The sequence below is a fragment of the Cryptomeria japonica genome, chromosome 2 (assembly GCF_030272615.1).
Source record: "Cryptomeria japonica chromosome 2, Sugi_1.0, whole genome shotgun sequence".
NCBI lineage: Eukaryota > Viridiplantae > Streptophyta > Pinopsida > Cupressales > Cupressaceae > Cryptomeria > Cryptomeria japonica.
In genome coordinates, this window is record NC_081406.1 from 324,104,769 (window position 1) to 324,127,447 (window position 22,679).

A 22,679-nucleotide genomic window follows, 5' to 3' on the forward strand; every position below is an offset into this window, starting at 1 on the left:
TCAGGGAGATGTGATGGTAACATGTTCTTTCCAATGCTCAAGCTCAAATTTTGGTTTAACTTTGTTGAGTCTTTTGTGTTCGAAGAAATGAGCTTTGTTCTTGAATCTTATGCTTTGTACAATTAGTTCATAAACTTTTTTTTTCCTTAAAAATTGTTATGTTGCTGCCATGGTAGTCCCTAGCCCTCATGTAAAAGTTTTTGTTCTTTATTAATACAAAGTGGCTCTACCACCTTTGATCAATCAAAAAATTACTTATATGATAAAATGTCTTTTTTTGGTCCAAGGTATAATTTAAAAGGTTAATTAGTCTTTTTTCCATTAAATTTATTATATGAGTTTATAATTTACTACGTAAAATATGTATATATATTAATACACAAGTGCATGGGATTATTAACAAATAAATTATCATATTCATGTTGTGGCAGCACAAGAAAATGTCATTTATTTAATATCCAAAATATAAATTTACAAGATTAATTAGTATTCAATTTTTTCCTGGAATTATGACTATATATTAATACACAATCACTAGAATAATTAACATGAAAGATTTCATATCTATGGTGTAGCAATACAAAAAAGTGTCAATTTTCTACAGGTATCAAGGGCTGCAGATGCCCACCCATTATTGTAACTTTTTAAAGAATTCAATCCAATGATAACTAATTAATCACGTTAGAATACATATAGACTCAAAATTCTTCTTAAGAGATTTTTAACCCCTTGACTATGATACTTTTTTGCCGTATCCTATTTTAAGTAATGTATACTTAATGGATCCAATTTGTGATATATCGCTGAATACTTCAACTTTTGAATTGCTCTTATGCCCAATTGTCTCACTGTCTCTCTTGATAATCCAAGTCTGAACGTACATTGCATATAGATCAAACACTATTTGACTAAAACATCATATAAAAATTAGATCAAGCACTTCATTTAACTAGAAAGTAAATTAGTAATATAATAATTTTCTTATTCTAAGAGAAAAAAAATCTTACCGTTTTCCTATATCCTTCCACAAACAACCACCTGCATCTAAACCAAAATATTGTCTAATAATTTTTTTCTCTCTATCAGTCAAAGTGGAGTTGATCAAATTATTAATATCTTCCTGCATAAAATGACAATAATCAAAACATATTGTGACGTACAAAATAATTTTACTCAGGATAAATTCTAATTAGATTTTTTTTTTTTCTAATCTAACATTCTTCTAACAAACTTTACAAACCTTAGAATACTCACCTTTAAAATCCTATTTCCTTCAATAAACCACGGTTGATTTTCAAGACTATAATCAATTATATACTGTACACAACAAAATATTGAATTAATCAAAACCTGAGGTCAAAATCTCATGATTATTGACACCTTTTTTATTAATATAAAAAGCAATTGAAGGATTTTATGAAAGGGGTGTTGTAATTACATTTCTTGAAATGACACATGGTTCATCATTTATATGCCTTTGTCCCTCCATGGAAATAATCCTTTTTTGAGCCTATACAAAGTACATTTTATCAAGTTCATCTTCTAAATAGATAAACTTACATCTTAAAAAAATCACGTGACCTACCTTGATAGCATTCTTCACTTTGGCATCCGATACATTTAAGGTCATTGCAATCCTCTGCATTGCATTTCAATTATATCTCATGGTAATCCATCTCTAACTAATAAATTATATGCAATCAACAAAAAATAACTTACTGAAAAAATTGAAATCTATCACATTAAGTTGAAATAGAGAAAGTGCACCTCAATTGTAGTAGTTGCATTGTCCTCTTTTAGAAGCATTTTTACATTATTTATTGAACCCAAAAAATGGTGAAGGTAATCAGGTAATTGTATGATCCTTGAATGCTTAACAACGAACCTCGATATAGCCTATAAACCAAATTATTATATCATTGACAAAAAGCGAGTTTGTGTACACAGAGATAAGATATACTTCAAAATAAGGCTTAAGTTTTAAAAACAATTAAGTCAAATCCATCTTACCTTTCACACACCATGTGATGAATCAACAATATAATGAAAACACTTTAGACTTAACCCATCAATGCAGCATGTGTGTGTGTATTAACCTCTTCCAAAAATCATACATGTAATTGAATTGTGTGTTATTAAAAAATGCATGTACCTTGGCATTTGTGTCACCTCTTTCAAATATAGAAGACATAAATTAAATATGTACTACCATCACAAATATGACCATAACTTGTAATTATTTGCAAGAAATTAGAGCACACAAAAGTATTCTCATTGTTGAGCTTTCAAATGTTAATATTAGAGTTAAGCTCATATTCCTTGAGTTCATGTGCACCAAAAATGAATTTTGAAACAAGGCATCTCTCAAAGATAGTGAAGATTAAGTAATTGACTTACATATTTCCCTAAATACTCCATAGGATCTTCTTGAGTGTGTGTAATGTAGCTGGTGTTTTATCTCGATTTGAATTAAGTAAATTTTAGGTTAGTGACACCATGAAAGTGCTATAACAAACACATTTTCTAGTGGAGTTAATTTTACATAATTATGCTATTGAAGAAAAAACCATAAGCACCTCCTCCACAGTGTACTACCTTATTAATGCATCATATCAATACAAAGCAAAATTAAATTTAGATTTGATTCGACAAAAGTATATTGAACAAAATCTTAAGGTTGCTGAAGTAGCTTAATAGTGGGTTAAGTGTCCGTCCTTTGTTAAAGCAGTTATACATTCCTAAGGAAAAACTTTTAAAACAATCACAAGATACAATTAGCTCCAAAATAGACATTGTTAGCTAGTTGGCAAAAGCTACTATACATGACATTCTTGGATTGGAAAATATGGCCGTAACCAAGATTTGGTTCCATAAGCAAATTTCATCACACTTCTTTTTCTATGAAAAGACTATATAATATTAAATTACAAAGGGAAATAGGATCTTGGACATACGATGGTTAATATGTTTTAAATTGTCAAACTAGCATTCAGGATCATCTTCCCATTTGACTTGTGGCCCTTGAGTTGCCATCCCAAGCCAACTTTAGAACGAAGAAGTATAGGTTTCTCTTTAGTTAATCTTTCTTACCTTAATGACTAGGCATTGTCAATTAAATGGGTTTAAATGGGCATCCACAGGCCACAGTAATCTTCAGTTGGTGGTCTTTTTTTGTGGTAGTTTGCATGATATATTTAACTGTGTTGTTATCCAATTTAGATTTATGTGTCTTATGTGTGAGTTTATTATATATTTGGTATTACCATGGAATGTTTGGAAGTTCTTTGATGGCACTAGAGCGGGCTAACACCTTCATTATGGCATGGAGATATTCAGGAGAGAATGTGTCCATGAGCATGGAACCACGAAAAACATAGACAAGACCTTTTTCATGCTTACTTTTTTTATAGAGCCTCCCTTCAACATTCTTTCAGTTACATGGAGTAGATATCAAAATTCTTCACTACAATTCAACAAATGTCGAAATTTAATGTTGTTGTGGCTGTTCAGAGTCAAACATGGGTGAACCATTCACATGTGATAACCATGTACAATTCCGATGTCCAATGTGTTTCAAGGTGATCCTTTCACATTCACAGTGACCATTTTCAAAGTTCCTTTCTGCAGTTCCCTTTTGGAGGTATGATGTTTCAGTTTGCAAGCTATTAGTGTTGACTTTCTGAAATGTTTGTCTTGCAGGCTGCATAGCATTGTGGGTTCTAATATCTAGCACATAGGCAATTCTCTGATAACATTCATGCTACTAAAAGTTATATTTTGGCAGCCTCTGGGAGCTAATCATGTTGCAGCATTTACCACATGGTAGTTGTTTTGCTGCAAATGTACTTATTATCAAAAACTGCACATGCAACATGAAATATTGACTAGCATCTAAGACATACTTTCGGATTCCGCATAGCTTATTTTAAACATATTTTGGTGTTTTGGTCTTTGCTTAATCCATTAAATCTTTTAAATTTGTGTTAGCAGCAATGCAATTGAGGGATATTTCTGGTTACATTTCTCCTTGATCATGGCTAAGCAATGTTGAATTTGAGTTGTCTTTTAGAGCCACAGGCTACAACCTAGTCCTGTTGAAATTCAAAGTAAATTTTTTCTGTTTATTTACAGAATTATTGAAGTTGTCAACCCCCAAGAGAAAAAATACTTGAAGCTAATCATATTGCAGCATTTACCACATGGTAGTTGTTTTGCTGCAAATGTACTTATTATCAAAAACTGCACATGCCACATGGAATATTGATTAGCATCTAAGACATACTTTCGGATTCAGCATAGCTTATTTTAAACATATTTTGGTGTTTTGGTGTTTTGGTCTTTGCTTAATCCATTAAAGCTTTTAAATTTGTTAGCAGCATTGCAATTGAAGGATATTTCTGGTTACATTTCTCCTTGATCATGGCTAAGCACTGTTGAATTTGAGTTGTCTTTTAGAGCCACAGGCTACAACCTAGTCCTGTTGAAATTCAAAGTAATTTTTTTCTTTTAATTTACAGAATTTTTTAAGTTGTCAACCACCAAGTGCAAAAGCTAAAATAGCCTTTCATATCAAACCATAACAAGCCCTCCAAATATTATCACTTAGTCCCAGTGCTGACTGTCACCAAGTACACTCCACCAAGACTTTTCTGAAATAATATTTAATTATAAATTATTCACTCCTGGAGCTGAGGAATTGACCTAGGTTGATGATGCTTTTCTTCTTGGGCAAAAAAGATAAATTATATTGAGAAAAGAGAAAACTCTGAATAGATCCCCCTTGACCAAATTGTTCATTGTCATATGCTGGAAGTTGCAAGGAATACAAAAATTGTAAGTGTAGAGTGTTGATGTTTATATCAGATTTGAATATAGGATCTTTTAAATCTTATTAATGCAATTTCCACTTCTTATATAAATATAAGGATTCCTTTGTATATCAATTAATTTAACATGAACTGTTGTACAATGATCAATTAAAACTGATATTAATCTAATTGCAATTTTACATGAAAATAGAATCAATTAATATATTAAATTTCCAACAGCAAATGGCTTGCAATATTCTGGGAGGCGGTCGATATTGTTTCTGCACTGTAATTATTCTATACATCCACAATACGATTGTCTCCCTCCTTATATAAGGAGAGAGACATGCCTTCGTAGAGGCATGCCTCTACGTGGATCATGTCCATGTAGAGACATGTCTCTACGGAGACATGTCTCTCGGCCGTGTAAGAACACGCCGATACGTAATGTAATGCGGTCGATAATTATTGGTAACCAATTTGCATTTGTTACATTGTTAATATGATTTGCTAAACGCACATAATCTGATAGATAGTAAATATCGATAAGCATATGATTAAATGTTATTTGATATAATCAAATTAATTATATGTGTATATTTAATAATGTATAGTTGTACATTATTAAATATATACATATGATTAATTCATAATCATATTTCAAGATTAATATTTAAGCAAGAATCTTATTAAATACATAATGCAAATAATGGATTAATACTTGTAGAGGATAGATATCAAATGCTTAAGGCCGATAGGCCAATTAAGCATTTGATTTCATCGATTAGAATTATCTGACCGAAGCTACAAAACATTAACATAGGTCTTTAGTTCAATTTCTAAGGACTGGGAAGAATTTCAGAGTTTTCCATCCAGGCAAGCCTCTCCTCCAACTGCCATCTTTTACCTTTACTTTGTCAAGATTTCAGACTTTCTCACCCTAGCATCCCAACATGAGTTCCTTGGTTTTCCCAATCCCCGATTCACAATAATTTTCACTATGTTATTTTTCGAAGTAACAGTTTCTGGCATTCCTTTGCCCGCATGCCTTGTGGCATGAGTTCCTCAGTATCCCTGGTCCACAACTTTCGAATTTCCCTCATATTTTTCAAAGTGAAAGATGCAGGGATACCTCTAGCATGACACTGTTGCATGAGGTATGGGGTACTCCCATTCTCCGAACACCAATGGGATCTCCCATGGTTCTAGATGTAGTTGCAAGAATCTGAGAAAATCCTAAGTTGAGGAGTGTTACGGTCCCTACTTCAATAATGTTGCAGACTTTGGGCGTGGAACCAGATATTTCTTGCCTGTCCAATATCCACTTCCAATGTGTAGTGCCACATAAAGCCCCCCATCTCCCATTCTCCATCCTGCTCCATGTCAAACTTCTGCATTACTCCTAGATCACTTCCACCATACTCCATGTTCCTTTCAAGAGTTAAAAGCTGCTGACATTAAAAAGTTTCTATGGAGTTGTGTTGGCCTTTTCATAAGTTCTCTAACTACTCGAAATGCTGATAACTGATTTCTTCATATGTTAATACTTTTCAAAGATTTTAATACTTGTCAAAGTGCCAACAAGTAGAGCGTTGGAGGTATTCAAGACTTGTGAACCTCTAAAAACGCAAACAATTGTTGCTCCAAGCCTAAAATGCCAATTGAAGGCTAACAAGTTAATGGCATCAATGAGTTCACAAGTTTGCAAACTCACCAAAGTGTTGGCAGGTTAAAGTGTCTGCAAACTCAATGATGTTGCAGACTTTGGGCATGGAACCAGATATTTCTTGCCTGTCCAATATCCACTTCCAATGTGTAGTGCCACATCAAGCCCCCCTTCTCCCATTCTCTATCCTGCTCCATGTCAAACTTCTGCATTACTTCTAGATCACTTCCACCATCCTCCATGTTCCTTTCAAGAGTTAAAAGCTGCTGACATTAAAAAGTTTCTATGGAGTTGTGTTGGCCTTTCCATAAGTTCTCTAACTACTCGAAATGCTGATAACTACTTTCTTCATATGTTATACTTTTCAAAGATTTTAATACTTGTCAAAGTGCCAACAAGTAGAGCATTGGAGGTATTCAAGACTCGTGAACGTCTAAAAACGCAAACAATTGTTGCTCCAAGCCTAAAATGCCAATTGAAGGCTAACAAGTTAATGGCATCAATGAGTTCACAAGTTTGCAAACTCACCAAAGTGTTGGCAGGTTAAAGATGTCAACGAGTTCACAAACTCAAAGTGTTGACAAATTGATGAGGTGGCAACAAGTTCACAAATTCGCCAAAATGCAAACAAGCATCTAGAGATTTCAAAATCATTGACAAGTTCACTCCAGGTTCCAAGTTAAGTAGAGGCAAATATTTGAACATCACTTAGTTTGTGAGTTAGGGAAACCATTGAAATGCCACCAAGTTTAAGAATGTTCAAATTCAATGTTTTTGAAGGTTTCAAAACTTCATGAAATGTTGATAGAGTTCAGTGCCGCTTTAAAATGCCAACGTTCTAACCCATTCAGTCCTACCTACTTCCCTACAAAATCCAAGATGCCTTAACAACCAAAGTTAATACTTGCAACTCCCAATGGTCCTTGCTCACATAATACGGTATCCTCACAAATTTCGCAAGCTCAAACTTACCAAGCACACCTAAATAGGACACCATTAATAATCAAAATGGCTATGATAAAAAAGAGGACCTTTGCACGTCTCAAGGTATTGATGGATGCCTCTAAGGCAAGATTTTGTGTACGAAGGCATGGGATTAGTGATGCATAAAAGCATGGGCAACCTATGTAGTTGAAGACAGCCTATTCATTTCCCAAGGCTACTATGTGGTGTTAAGCGATACATATTTGCAAGATTTCAACAATCAAAGGGTCAATCATTTCTACTCCACACCTAACTAACAAGTGTCACGGAGCTTCTAGGGTTTCAACTCCTACAAATCCAATTGCCATTAGAGCATCTTTTGTCAATCACAAGGAGGTCCTTGTATTGTAGGTTTTTGTAACCGAATGTCCCTAAAATTCCATTTGTAGATCTTCAACAGAATTATATGCTTAGATTCTCTCTTGCCACATGTGCTAATATGAACGTAATAGGTATTTGATGAATATCACAACATTCTAATTTGTTACAAGCTTTGTAATGGTCTTTTCCTTATTACATGTAGATTTCTACAATCTAGAGATAGATTACTAAGTATATTCAACTATTTGATATTATATCTATGGTGTATGTATATGCATAGCTCGTCGTTCAATTATTTGATCATTATATCCAGTGTCTGTATATGCATTGCTCATATTCTATTGTGATTGTAAATGTTGTTTCTAATGGTATGTAATTTAATGGGTACCGTGTTAGATATGACAATCCACCACATGCTTAAACTAAAAATACCATTCACTAGTAGATTAGGAGTAGGACTATACTTTGTATACACTTCATGATTCAGTGATTTATCAAGGGAAAAATGGATAGCTATCCTAAAATATTTTAATAGAATTGTGTTGCATACCCACATCTTGTTGTTATGCAAAAATGTGCTTGTTAGCTTAATAACAAGTCTTATGTGCAATAGGTTAGGCTTTGATCTAGTGATAGCTTTTGAGGCTAAGCATACACTAGGTACCACAGCAACATTTTCAATATGTTCAGCTTGAGTCGTGATTAATCTTGTTAAGAATGCCTCTAGGGAAGCCCCCCTTGGATATATATGAGCTTGAAGTGAAGGAAAGATTTCCCACTCTCAACAATTGGTCCATTGTTGTCCTACCTGGCTATAGGCTAGGAAGTTTGTTGTTCTAGGTTTGACACCCCTAACACTCAAAGAATGACCCAGCTTTTAAGATTTGGGAACCTACAACTTTGAGCACCAACAAATCTTTTGTTGATTTTATGCTCATTGGAGATTCTCCTTAAGTGCTTTCAAAATGTCTTGGCTTTGCTATACCAAGTCTGCACCTTGTTATCTATATTCACCAAATCCACAAAAGATAAAGCATCATATCCATACAAAGCTTTGAGTGGAGCCTTACCCATCAACATGTGAAGTGTTGTAGCAATGTTCTCCAAGATAGAGCCATTTGATCCATGTTGATTTTTGTCCTACTACATATTTCCTCAAATACCATTCAATCCACTTGTTCACAATTTATGTTTACCCATTCTTTTGATAATGATAGCTAGTGCTAGGAGTCAAATCTATACCTATTAACTGAAAGAGCTCCTACCATAAAACACCATAGGATCTATGCAAACCCAAATACTCGAGTAGCACCATGCCAACATTATGACTCGTGATGTAATGTCCATTTTTATCTTGATCTCGCACTTGACAAGTGAAATAACTCCTACCAAAAAGTGGTTTGGATTCTATTTCTCCATTATCCATATTTTTATGCAATTTATATAAATTAATTACCTCTTTGAAAAATGATTTGGCCACTTGAGAAACTATAACAAAAAAGTGTGCAAGATCAATTTAACTTGTTCATGATATGAATACAAAATTTAGGGAAATCCATGAGAAGATCCATGATTGTACCCTTCCACTTCTAACTAGGATTAGGCAAGAAATGTGACCAACTCATACTATGCTCTTTCCTTATTCATTGGTAAATGATGCATTCTCTTGAATACTTGAGGACATCCTCAATCTCTTTGTTAGAAAATAAGAGGTGGGTAGCAATATAGGAAGCTTTGAATCTATTGTAAATCAGATTTAATAGTGTTTACCAAATGGAAATCAAATCAGCTATAACAACAAAAAGATAACACCATAGAAAACTGAAAATATGACACCATGGTTACATGGAGAAACCATTTTGGGAAAAAACTCTACCAAGAAAAGAGGGAAAATTTGCATTACTCTTAAAGAGATTACAGTACATAGAGATTTCCTCAATCTTGCATCGAATCCAGCAACATCTGTGTACCTGTAAAACAACTCATGTTGTCTTCAACTCAACCCCTCAATATATAGACTCATGGGGGCTCAAAATACCACCATAAAACATTACCATAGGTCAAAACAAGGTTTCAAAATAATATGGTAAAAATCCATACAGCCCTTGCATGCCAAACATAGTCTCTTACATGACATTATACCTTCTTACCAAGGTTACTAGGAGTCGGGGCACTTGAAGACTGCAGTGATTGATATCGGTACTGGTACGGCCAATTTTCAAAACTAGGAGATAGGGGTACTTGGAGACACCAATTTTTTTTAATATAATTTAATAATTTTCAGAAAATATCATGACATTTAACTTTGAAAACAAGAACAGTGGTAAAGTTTGACATTAACTTTAAAATTGAACAAAAAATGAAATTAAAATTGCTTATATTGTTGGTACCATAGCTAGTCTAAATGGTTTAGTGGTAGTAAGGTAATATAAGTGTTGAGCACACTCAATATTGCCAGATAAACAGTAAAGGCAATCCCTCTTTAAACCATCACAATGATAATAAATTAGCTATACAATTGTTTGTGTCCCTCTCAAAAAGTCTAAGCTGTCATTAGATCTGATCACTATAACTTTGCATGGATTTTTGTCTTCCTACAACGCGGTTTCCTTATTAGTTATTTTCCTACGACCTTGCTTTGCTACATGCTTATTTTATTTATTTGCCTTTTATTGCATTTTGCCCTAAGTTTTCTAACAAGAGACATCAATTTTTGGTTTGAAGATGGCAGGAGACAGCAGCCAAAAGCATCCTATTCGTCGGGAAATTTCCAAGGACGTCTCCGATATCGGAGACATGTCTTAGGGGGTAGGAGACAGGTCTCTCAGTAACCATGCTTCTTACAGATTGTCACAAGAAACCCCCAAAATAGGAGATACTCTTACATATATCAAAGACTATCAATGACTTAAGTAAGATTGTCTCACGCATGTAATACTAACTATTTCTCATGTCCAAAATGATTCACCCCATTTTTAGCCATTACAATTGTCATAGAATCTATCATAACATCCTTAAAAATTGGCTTTCCATGTTATACCAGTGGATGGGTACCTTTTGACAACTAATAACTTGATTTTAAAGGCACTGACAAGTGGCAAAAGTGCCAACTCATAAGACTCATGCCCCCTATGATTCAGCACAATTATTTAATAGCATAAATGTCAAATAACCATTGGAAAATGTAAAATAACAATAAATAAATACTCCGGAATTACCAAGGTTGAGACACCTTAATTCCCAACACTCTAACAAGGCCAAAGGTTGCATAATGAAGAATCTAAAACCTTCAATTGAACATTACAATAACTTTCTTGAATCTCAGATCTTACAACTATACTTGAAACTGAAACCTTCATAATTTGGGGCAAAACAGATTGCATGCAGGCTGGAATGAACTTGCAAACTCATAAATCATCTAAAACCTCATTGAAATCATTAGTACAATTGCTATGATAATTGTTTTCAACGGACCTAATAGTATGAAACCATACAAAACAACAATATGAAGATGGTATTGTAGCCACAACGCTAAAAATCTTTTGCAGAAATCAGTAATACCAGAAATAGGGAGGCTTGAAATAACCAATTAATGACTGAAATCCCTTCAATAGCAATAACAAGCAACATATTTCTCTTAAAAAACAGTAACGCTATGACTGAAAACACGTATACAACTGCAAATGGTGAAATATAGTGGCTGGAAATGATGATGACAATAACCCCAAAGCTAGAATTGATGATGGGCACAGTCCCCAATATGTTTCCTCTATCACTACTCTTCCCCATTATGACATGGTGATCTTTGCAATAATATCCAGTTTGAAAGTTATTCCACCTAGTTTATGCTACGCTACTGTGATATTATTGTGAACACAATGAGACCTTATTGTGGTGTCAATAACTTCTTCAATAGGAAAGATATCCCCATCATGTCTCTTCCCTAACTCTTGATGAAATTCTCGGTGACAACCTTACAGCTATCTGATCAAGCACCATAACGTGCTAAATTGCTAATCCAAAATAGACAAACACCATCATAAAAGTGTCTCGCCTACGGATGAAGTCGTGATTTGATGTCCCATCCTCTTAGCCATGACAACTCTTGAAGCTCCAACTTCAATGCCTTGAAGCACTACCTCTTTCACTTTTGATTTGAATTTCAGCTCCATAGTCTAATAGTTTTGGGTGAATTCCCCAAGAGAATATAGCCACACTGTAATGTCCCCTTCTCACTGATGTTCTTTCAGAGGTCCATTAGCCTATTCCTGAGACCCGTAGGCTAGGTGGAATGAGTAATCAGGGTCTAGCATCGATGAAACGAGGACTTACTATTTTTAGTAAGTCAGGGGATGACCGTTCTGGTGCCATTGTCCGACCGAACACTCCTTGCTTTGCCTCTGGACGCGATGATCATATTTTTCTAAGCATTAATTCTTGACTTACTATTTTTAGTAAGTGGCTGGGTGGCACATTTCTATTTTTGGCAGTAGTCAGGGGTTTGAATTCTGCAGCAGTTTGTGGTCGTCTGGGTTCAGTTTCATCTTGGAGGTGATAATAATCAGTGCAGGAGATATTTGCAACATAATTAAATATTATTTCCTTTCGTAAGGTTAATATTTAATTAATCTATTTATTGGCTGCTGGTTTATTAAATTTGGGATTAATGCCTGTTTAATCCTAAGTTTGGGCGAAATTCAATTATTTTATGGGATGTGAAATGTTTTTTTTAAAAAGGGATATTATTTCACTTTACATCGCCATTTTGTGCCTAAGTGTCCAACGTGGGTCCTCCCCTCTCTTGGGCGTGACTTTTGACTTAGGGAGTTGGGCGCTACTCTTGGGTCCACATGAAAGTGGAATGAAATTCAAATGCAAGCGTGGAATTTGGAGGGATGTCATTTGGATTTGAAGAATGAAGTTATAAATATGAGGCTTGGGTTCCCATTTGCACCATCTTGAAAATCTGTAATGTTATGCTGCCGGATTGGCGACAGAACTTGAGGCTTCGGAGTGTGTCTCCCTAGTGCTACCCGGTTTCGTACTTGAAATACAGTACCTAGTTGTGCCTTGTATTCTCCTATCACTTTCAGAGCTTTGCCATAGACATCTTGGTGTTGCAACGATTCTGGACTTGCTGGTTTTGCCTGTGGCTGAAACACATTTTTGCTCACATCTCTCTGCTGGAGCGTCTGATAGTTATGGGTATTATTCCTATCTTCCTTCCCAGCACTGGCAAATAAGTTTGTAAGTTTTTAGCACATTTGTTTGAGTATTGATTTAATTATGCAAAATCGAAATTCCTAGTCTAGGCGTGGGTTTTTTGGGTTGCATTGGGATGCGTGCAAAATAAAAAGAGGGTTGTTTGGGGTGTGGCTGTGATTGGTTGTCATTGTATTGGATGTATGGTGGGATTGGGCTTGATTTGAGTCAATTCGGGTAAAAATTGAGTGAGTTATGAGTATTTTCATGTTTTCATGGGCTGCTGGAACTGTACTTTCAGCCTGCAGAGCAGTGTAACAAAAAATTACAGTATTGTGTAGAATTCTGCAGTTAATCTTCTCATCTCATCTCCATATTGTAAGGATTGTTTCAGTAGTACTGAGCATCCCATTCTATCTGCTTTATTTTGTAATTCCCACTGCATAAGTGGAAGAGGCTGGCTTGCCGCCTTCTCAGTTTTGTAATTCAGTTTTCTTTGATAAATAGTCCTCCCGCTGAAATATGCGGTAGAGTGATGTTTTAATGTAATGTCCTCCCGCTGAATAAGTGGTCGAGTGATAAAGTTCAATGTTTTGGTCCTCCCGCTGAAATATGTGGTAGAGTGATTGTTAATGTAATGTCCTCCCGCTGAAATACGCGGTAGAGTGATTGAACTTCTATTTCTTGTAATCTTTCCCTTGGTCGGTTTACCGCCAAGAAGTTTAGTTTCTATCCTGCTGGATAAGCAAAAGGTGATGGCTTGCCGCCCATGCAGTTGTAATGTTCAGTTTGTTTATTGATGCTGACGATCCCCAGAACACCGTATGCTCTCACCCTCCCAGTCTGGGCTCTCGGTGAACAAAAGGTGTAAGGGTTCCCTTTAGTTGTTTTGCTTATTACTCTAACCTTAACGGGTAATTGTTGTGGATGAATTGCTATTGGCCCGAAAAAACAAAAAAAAAATTAGTGGGATATTACACACACACACCCAAAACCATGACAATTTCTCCTTAACCAATATAGAAATCATCACACATACTATGTCTTCCCAAGGTGATGTTAGGCTGATAAATGTTTTTTGTGCAAGGAATGGTGAAGCCATCTGTAACTATAACTTTGAATCATTTTAAGTATTTTGTACCTATTGCCCTCTTAGATACGAAATCCTCATCTCTGAAGTTTTGGCTGGCTACACCACAATCAATACTATAATATTTTTTCCATTCAAAAGCCCACAAACTTTGAATGTATGATACTTAGGGCACCTAGAAGTTAGGTAAAGGTACTTTCTTGAACTTCCTCATTTGTTTCTCCTTGCTCTATCTCTCCAACTTTGGGTTTAGAATCCTTTGTTTATGATTTGGCATCCGGTGGTACCTCTATGTAATGTATCTATCTTTGGCCAAGGCATCCATGACCTAGTTCCCATAGCTCCTTGCATAAGAAAGACAATTTCTTCCTCCTTAGCTCATTTTTTGTTTCCTCTTCCTTGCTTTTTATTTGTGGCATTTCTTTTTGTATTGTTATTCCCTTCTGAAATGGTTTCTTCTACTGTGCTAAAGGTGATGTCTTGTGCTAAAATTTGTTCTTAGAAATCAAATTCTCCAATGTTAGAGGTCTCCCAATAGTCTCCAATAATGATGATGGATCAAAAGCTTTTATCTAACCTTGAAGAGGTTCAGCCGAATTCTCCATGAAAAGGACTGTGAACCTCCTCTCTGAAACATTATGAACCATGATTAATAATCTCTAAGATTCTGCCACATAACTGTCCATGACACTGTTTTCTCTCAATTGAACCAACTCTCTAAAACAAAAATTTGAAACCTTCTCATCAAACCTGTCAACCAATATTTAATCGAATTCATCATAGATTTGAATCGAACTATGCTCTAGAGTAACAATCCCATAATACCACCATTCATGTGCTATGCCATCCAAATGTAAGGTAGCAAATTGTTGATGTGTTTTTTATGCACATGCGAACACAGATTAAAATACTAAGGTATCTTATCCTCTCTTGAACAAAGTTATTCGAATGTTGAAGTTTTGCCTAAGGATCAATCGAAATAACTCCAAGGTTCTTATATGTAGGGTCTCTACGTGTGGATAAGCTCTTGTGGTATGATGTGATTGTGCTGGAATCACAAGGGGACTTACGTTTGATTGCCTGAGCATTTAATCGGCTGGAGCTTGAGTCCTATCTAATCACCAGGGAAAATAAAGAAATAGCAAAAGGTGAAAGGCTCAGAAAGTCTACTCTAAGACCTAGAATGCAAGAAGATAGTTGAACGACTAGGTGGAGTCCTACTGGGTTGGACGTCACCATTAGGTTGAACAATCTGACACCAACTCAATGCAATCCTCTAAGGGATGCTTCGAATATGTTCAAATCGTTATGCCATCTGACACTGATCACCATTCAAATTAATGTATGAACAATAGACGCGTAACGACTCGAGATTAAGCTCATTCTATGCCATTTGACCACGCAGGGTGCCCTTACAATCAGCAAGAGGCTAGTGGTTTGGACTAGGCAGATTCCACGCGAGTGCATTCAGTAACTTCCTTCATTCAATCTAATTATTTACCATCTAAAATGAAGATTCAACAAGAAAGCATGCATATTGCAAAGAAACAACACGCTTCACCATAACTTCAATGAGAATGGACTTCATTTACAATCAAGGCAACAATTTCTTGCCTTCTCATCCTAATCTACTCTAATTGCTTATTCTACTGACTATTCACTATTGATCATTAGCTATTCTAACCTCTATTAACTAACTATTAACCTTTACAAATGAAGAGACAGAGCTTTATATAAAGAGCTCTTTACATTTCAATGGCTCTGATTGATTTACAATCAATGGCTATGATTACAAGATGGAAACCCTAATTAGAGTTTGTTATAACAAACTCCCTTAGCCAATGAGAAAATTACATTTCATGAGCGTGGACCAATAGGAAACCGAGGTCGGTGCCTTGAAGTTTGTGCCATCACTGGTGAGTCGAGTACATTGAATTTGGACATGATGATGTGAACCTATATGACTGGAGGAACAGTGACTGGGATGCCACCTTGTCTTGCGTTTGTGCTTGGTCAGGGAACTTTGTATCTCTTGATATTCGATGAGAAGCTTAACTTTGATTAACTCTTTTGAAACTATCTGCCTCTTCAACGTACCCTTGCACTGACTTTGGTTGATCCTCCTTTGTCCTTGATGTGCCTAATGAATGATGTACCTCTCCTTGGCTCTCTTGTGTTTGATGAAGCCTCTTCACGGTCAAGTCTCTCCTTCTCTAGTAGCTCATTTTGCCTTGAAGTGTTTATAAGATCCTTCTTCTGATATCTTGTGATTTCTCCATGTGGTAGAATGAGGTCCTTGAGGATAGCTTGGTCTATTACATGCAACTCTTTGAACACTTGAAGTCCTTCAACTTAGTAGCACCTTGAGTACCTTCTCATGCATCTAAGGCATCCTTAATGTGGATGAATCTTGAAGAAGTCCTTGTCCTTGCGTGATCTTCCTCCAACTTGGTCTTGTTGATCTGCAAAACAAACAAAAGATTATTAAGTATACATAATATATTCATTCTAACATAGCATTTCTTACCTTAAATCATCAACAAGAAGGCATAAGGATTAATTTCGCTCTGGACCCTCTCCAAGGACAGGACCTATGATGAAATTCACTTTGGACCCTCTGGAAGGAAAGGCCCTATAATGAAATTCGCTCTGGATCCTCTCCAAGGATAGGCCCTACAATGAAATTCTCTCTGGACCCTCTCCAAGGACAAACCCTATAATGAAATTCGCTCTGGACCCTCTCCAAGGACGGGACCTATAATGAGATTTTCGCTCTAGACCCTTTGGAAGGATAGGCCCTATAATGAGATTTTCGCTCTGGACCCTCTCCAAGGACAGGACCTATAATGAAATTCGCTCTAGACCCTCTCCAAGGACAGGCCCTATAATGAAATTCACTATGGACCCTCACCAGGGACAGACCTGAAACTCAGACCGGTTATCAGAGAAGGACTGAAATGGAAGATTGGAAATGGTAGGAAGATTAGGTTCTGGGAAGACTCTTGGGTGGATGACAAACCTCTAGTAGACACTCGATTCCGCCAAATTATGTATCTCCTAAAGGAGCACCTAGGGGAATACATTGCTGATTATATGGAACTGGGAAGAGGAAGATGGAAGAACATAGCCCGGATCTTCTCTAATCAGCCTAGCTTGTTACCCATTGCTCTGGAGCTACAGGATCTTATGCTGGAATGCAGAATTCCCCTAGCTCCCTAGGAAGACAGATTCATTTGGAAGGGGACCTAGTCGAGGGCTTTCTCGGTCAAGTCTTCTTACAAACAGCTCCTGAGACCCACTGGCGATGTTGAGTATTGAAGGAAGATATGGAACTCACAATTGATCCCTAAAGTCAACTTCTTTTGGTGGTCCCTAATGCATGGAAAAATCTTAACTCGGGACAATCTAAAAAGGAGGGGTTTCCAACTTTCCAATAGATGCATTTTATGTAAAGCTGAAGAGGAAACAATTGACCACCTTTTCATCCACTGCCCCTTCGCTGGACACTTGTGGACCATTAATCTTGATAAATTTGGTTTGCAATGGGTTTTTCAAGATAGCATTAATCAGTTTGTAACTGGATGGAATCCTCCTTCCCACCACCCCCTGATCCTTCAATTATGGAGGGAGATCCCACCGCATATCTGTTGGGGTATCTGGAAAGAAAGAAACAACAGAATTTTCAGAGATGTTGAAGCACCCCCGGATAGAGTCTTCTACAATTTTCTAAAAATGAGTTTAGATAATATATCAGTGACTAAGTGGAAAACCCTCCCCAAACCTCCTAATTCGATGGAAAAAAAATTGCTGAACTTTGGAAGCTCCCCCCGGAGTTTGAAGTCTTCAACAACAGTGCAAAAATCAATATGAAAAAGACCAAATGGTTAGCCCCAAAACCCCATTGGTACAAATTGAACTTTGATGGGTCTGCCCCAAAATGCCTGCCAAGCTGGAGGTGGAGTCATCCATGACCATTTGGGGAATACTATTGCAGCATACAAGAGAAACCTGAAGAACCATACTATCACTCAGGCCAAGGGAATGGCTCTCCTATGGGGTCTGACCTATAATGAGATTTTCGCTCTGGACCCTCTGGAAGGACAGGCCCTATAATGAGATTTTCACTTTGGACCCTCTCCAAGGATAGGACCTATAATGAGATTTTCGCTCTGGACCCTTTGGAAGGGTCAAGAGCGAATTTTGCATTTTGCACAAATTCTTCACTTTCTCATCATTTTTCTTTACTTCAATTGTCTCCAAGGCATGATAACATCCTAGTTGAGGTTCCAAGGCATGAAATTAGTTCATATTTGAAGCAAAAAGGAGGGTCTTAGGAAAATTCGCTCTAGACCCTTTGGAAGGGTCAGGAGCGAATTTTGTCATTTAGCCTCAAATTCATCATCTCTTTGCCTCAAATCACTTCTCAAGGCAAGTATACATCAATCTTTTCTCAAACATGCCTTAGGAACCAAGATTTCGACCCCAAACAAGGAGCAAATAGAGGTTTTAGGAAATTCGCTCTAGACCCTTTGGAAGGGTCAGGAGCGAAATTGGCATTTTTAGGCTCAATTCTCATTCAATTTACCTTGGACTTGTCTTTTCCACCCCTACCTTATCATACTCAAGCCAACTTACTCTCAAGGTGATGTCCACTCAATGCCTTTGGTGAGGAAATAAATCTTTCTAAGGATTTCACTCTAGACCCTTTGGAAGGGTCAGGAGCTTAGAAGGAATTCGCTCTGGACCCTTTGAGAGGGTCAGGAGCGAATTTTGCATTTTAGGCTTAATTCGCATCCCTTTTCACTTGGCTTTATCTTAAACTTTATTTTTGAATCCTCTCCTTGCCATGCGTGACCACCATTCAATGCTTCTAGTGAGGAATTAAATCATTTGGGGAATTTCGCTCTAGACCCTTTGGAAGGGTCAGGAGCAAAATTTGACAATTATGCTCAAATCCCTCACATTTAGTGATCATGACCTACTCAAATGCATGCCTAAGGGTGCCTCTAAGTTCAATCAACCTCAATTAAAGCTTTGGAACCTAAGCTTGATGCAAAGAAGGGAGATCTAAGGAAATTCGCTCTGGACCCTTTAGAAGGGTCAGGAGAGAATTTGAGGAATTAGCCTTAGATATCGTTCAAACATTCAATACTTCACCCTCATTCACATTGCTCTCACCTTAGGACATGCTAACAAATCACCTAAAGGAGGTGCCTAGCTCAAAACGTTGGATCAAAAGTGCATCTTAACAATTTCGCCTAGGTACCTTTGGAAGGACAGGACCTAAAGAGCGATTTCGCTCTGGACCCTTTGGAAGGGTCAGGAGCGAAATTAATGTTTTAGGCTCAATTTCCTCATCCCATCTTGTTTCAACTTGCTCACAAGGCATAGATAGGTCATTCCTCACTCAGTAAAGGCGTAGGAGCAAGCTTTAAGGTCTAAACTGGGAGCAAGAGAAGAGTCTAAGGAAATTCGCTCTGGACCCTTTGGAAGGGTCACGAGCGAAGCAATAATGCTCAAATTCATGACCTTTTCTCCAAATTTCCAATTCTAAGTTTGATCAAAGGCATCCAAAAGTTTAATTCAAGCTAATTTCCTCCCAATCCACGCCTTAAAGTGAAGGTTTTGTCCAAAATAGGAGTCAAAAGGGAGCTAAGGAAGATTTCGCTCTTGTCCCTTTGGAAGGGTTAGGAGCGAATTTTGCATTTGTGCTCAAATTTTCATTCAACTCCCAAGTTTTCAAGTCTAGGCTTGGTCATTAGGCGTTTTATAAGGATAAATAGGTCAGTTTCACATCAATCAATGCCTAGAAGTAAAAGAACTTCATCATCAACTAGACCAATCTCAAACCCTCAAAGGGAAGAATCCTTGAGAACACCTGCTCACATACCTCCATTCACTTCCTTAACTCAATGACATAGGTCTCAAAAGGCAAGATTCCTAGCATGATACATAGACTTCCTCAAACTCAATCAAGACTCAACCCTAGAAGCAGGACCCAGCCCTAACTAAGAGGAAACTTTCAACAGAGACTCTAACCTGGATCACCTACTAACCCATTTGAACTTAAGCAGACCATCCTGCCCTAATGAGCTCTCTAGAAACTCTCCAATGCAAAGATTAATAGCCAAGAACCTAAAAGACCAAGAAAACTAACCCTAGAAAGCAAAAAGCAGGGGTCCCCATTTGCAATGGGGCGATGTGTGAATACATCACAACACAAATTCGATAGCTTCCTCCTCATACATATGATTAGTGAAAAATATGTATCTGGCTTCTAGTCCAAGCACCCAATACATCTATTCAAACCATCAAAAGTTGGAATGGTTAGCTTACCCAATCTATTTTGTAGAGCCTTATGACGATGGTGTGTATTTTCCCTTCTTTCACTTTTTTTTTTATACTCCATCTTCAATTTGCAGAAATCGTTGAGAAGCATTTTAGCATGAAACTCTGGTCCAAGAGCTCTATACTCCTCAAAATATATTGTAAAACTATCTTCATCCTAAATTAGCATTTCTTCCTCATGTGGCTCTTCTTCTTTTCGTAAGGCATTGGGTTAGACAAGTCTGGATGTGGATCCCACAACGGTTTTGTGATTTGTTGTAGCACTCCCTTCGCCTATAGGCAATGTTGTTGCCTTTGTGGCATTCAATATGCATTTTCTAAAGTAGCTACACTATAGATATTGCCATTTGTTGTTGAGCTTGTCTCATGCTAATAATGGTGCCAAACTGTCTTCAGCCTTCTCGTCATCTATCAAAACCCTCTTTCTTTTTTGTTTCATTTCTATTTTCTCCATCTCAGGATCTTTCATTTTATTTTTCTAATAGGCTTTGAATTCTTTATCACTGGGCTGCATTAAAACTTATTAGATCTAACCCTGCAGGCTAGCAAGATCAAAGCTCTGACACTATGTAATGTCCGGATTGAAGATAACACAGAAACAAGCAATCTTGATCTACTTTTCTGATTTGAAAACAAATACAAAACTGCAATAACTAACTGAAATTTAAAATTAATGTTGACAACAAGAATTGGCTCTATAGCTCTCCCGCCCGATGTCTGTGCAGGTCCAATGGCTCTCCCACCGGAGTGGACAAGATTGCCCCTGCTGCAGCTGCTTTGAACGGTGATGGGTCCGCTTTTGCTCCCACTGTTGCGGATGGATCTGCCGTAGGCGGTGCAGGGAAGGATCGTGCAGATTGTTCAACTTTTGGGGTCTCTAGGGGATCTTATGCGGATCGTTTGGCTTTTGGTGGGGGTAAGGGACCTACTCATGCTGAGACTCCTTTTCCTGTTTGTAAGTCTATTGCTATTAATCTGGAAGAAGAGACGGTTAAAGAGATTGATCAGGTTGCCTCTGATATTTCTTCTACTGCGGTTATATGCCGGTTTAGGGGTTTTTGGCCCAGTCTCCCGAGAGTCCATGACTGGATCTCTAAGCATTGGGAACCCCTCATTTCAGATTCGGTTCAGATTTTCCCTTTGGCCAAAGGTTTTTTTATTGCCAAGTTTGATAAAATGGTAGATAGAAAGATCATTCTATGTGACCATTTTTTTACTTAGGAGAATCGTTTCCCTTTGATGATTAAACCCTGGCATGAGGATTTTAATCCCTCATCTGAATCCTTCTGTAAAATGTCGATTTGGGTTAGACTCCCCAACCTCCCACTTCATCTTTGGGTGGAGCAGCTCCTTGAGGAAGTGGGTGAGGCGTTGGGAGATTTTCTTATGGTGGATGTGGAGTCCTCTGATATCCTCCATTCCACCTATGCTCATATTTTGGTAGATATTGATGCTTCTAAGGGGCTGCTAGCAGAGATCAAACTTTCGACCCCCAAGGGTTTCTGGATTCAACCTTTGGATTATGAAGGGATTCCCTTCAAATGTAGAAGATGCTTCAAGACTGGGCAAGTCGCGGCTAAATGTGATTTAGAGAAAGTTAAAGTGAAGAAGCCCTCTTCATGGTGGAAAGGTGTCTCTTCTCAACATTATACAGTTTTCAAGAGCTCTTCTCAGACAGTTGGGCAGGATCTTCCCATCAATGGCTCTAAAGTACCTGTGGTAGATTCTGCTGGATCTGCCCCCTTGGTCCCTGGGACGGGATATGATACTCCTTCAGTGGATGTTGTTGTTGGTGTTGTCCCTTCTGCTGATGTTTCAAATGGTGTTCCTGCTTCGACTCCTTCTGAGCCATCTGGTGGCCCTGATATATTACTTGTTGGATCTGTCCCTATTGCTGGGTGTGTCAGGATTTTGGATGGTATGGCTGTTGGAGCTGCCCCTATACCTGTTTTTGCTTCTAATGCGTCTGTTGGAGCTGCCCCTATACCTGTTTTTGCTTCTAATGCATCTGTTGGAGCTGTCCCATTGTCTGTTTCTTCTTCGAGGGATGTGCCTTGCCTTGGCTCTGTTGGTCCTGCTGGCTCTTCGATGTTTGCAGGCCTCTCCTTGGCGTTGGGTTTCCTGCCTTGGATTCGTTGGATTGGCAAGCTGAGGCTGCTAAGATTGAGGAAGGTTGGACTTCGGTTAAAAGAAAACATTCTAAAAGGTCTTCGCTTTCTTTTGACATGACTCTTAGATCCCAAAAGAAGGGATCCAAAGG

The 22,679-nt window shown here is 37.5% G+C and overlaps 1 protein-coding gene across 3 annotated transcripts in view; it reads right to left on the reverse strand.

Moving 5' to 3' along the window:
• Positions 1 to 426: 426 nt before the first annotated feature.
• Positions 427 to 22,679, reverse strand: part of LOC131027203 (RNA polymerase sigma factor sigA) — a 66,716-nt gene continuing 44,463 nt past the window's right edge. Inside the window, exons 5-10 of one of the 3 annotated variants that reach the window (XM_057957204.2) lie at positions 1,768 to 1,896; positions 1,586 to 1,639; positions 1,439 to 1,510; positions 1,255 to 1,317; positions 1,008 to 1,120; positions 427 to 871 (exon numbers count right to left, since the gene is read on the reverse strand). In XM_057957204.2, the coding sequence (XP_057813187.2) occupies positions 757 to 871; positions 1,008 to 1,120; positions 1,255 to 1,317; positions 1,439 to 1,510; positions 1,586 to 1,639; positions 1,768 to 1,896 (546 nt within the window). In that variant the 3' untranslated portion in view covers positions 427 to 756. Of the gene's footprint in view, positions 909 to 1,007; positions 1,121 to 1,254; positions 1,318 to 1,438; positions 1,511 to 1,585; positions 1,640 to 1,767; positions 1,897 to 22,679 lie in introns of all 3 variants that reach the window. The other 2 variants (XM_057957205.2, XM_057957203.2) reach the window with 2 other exon arrangements.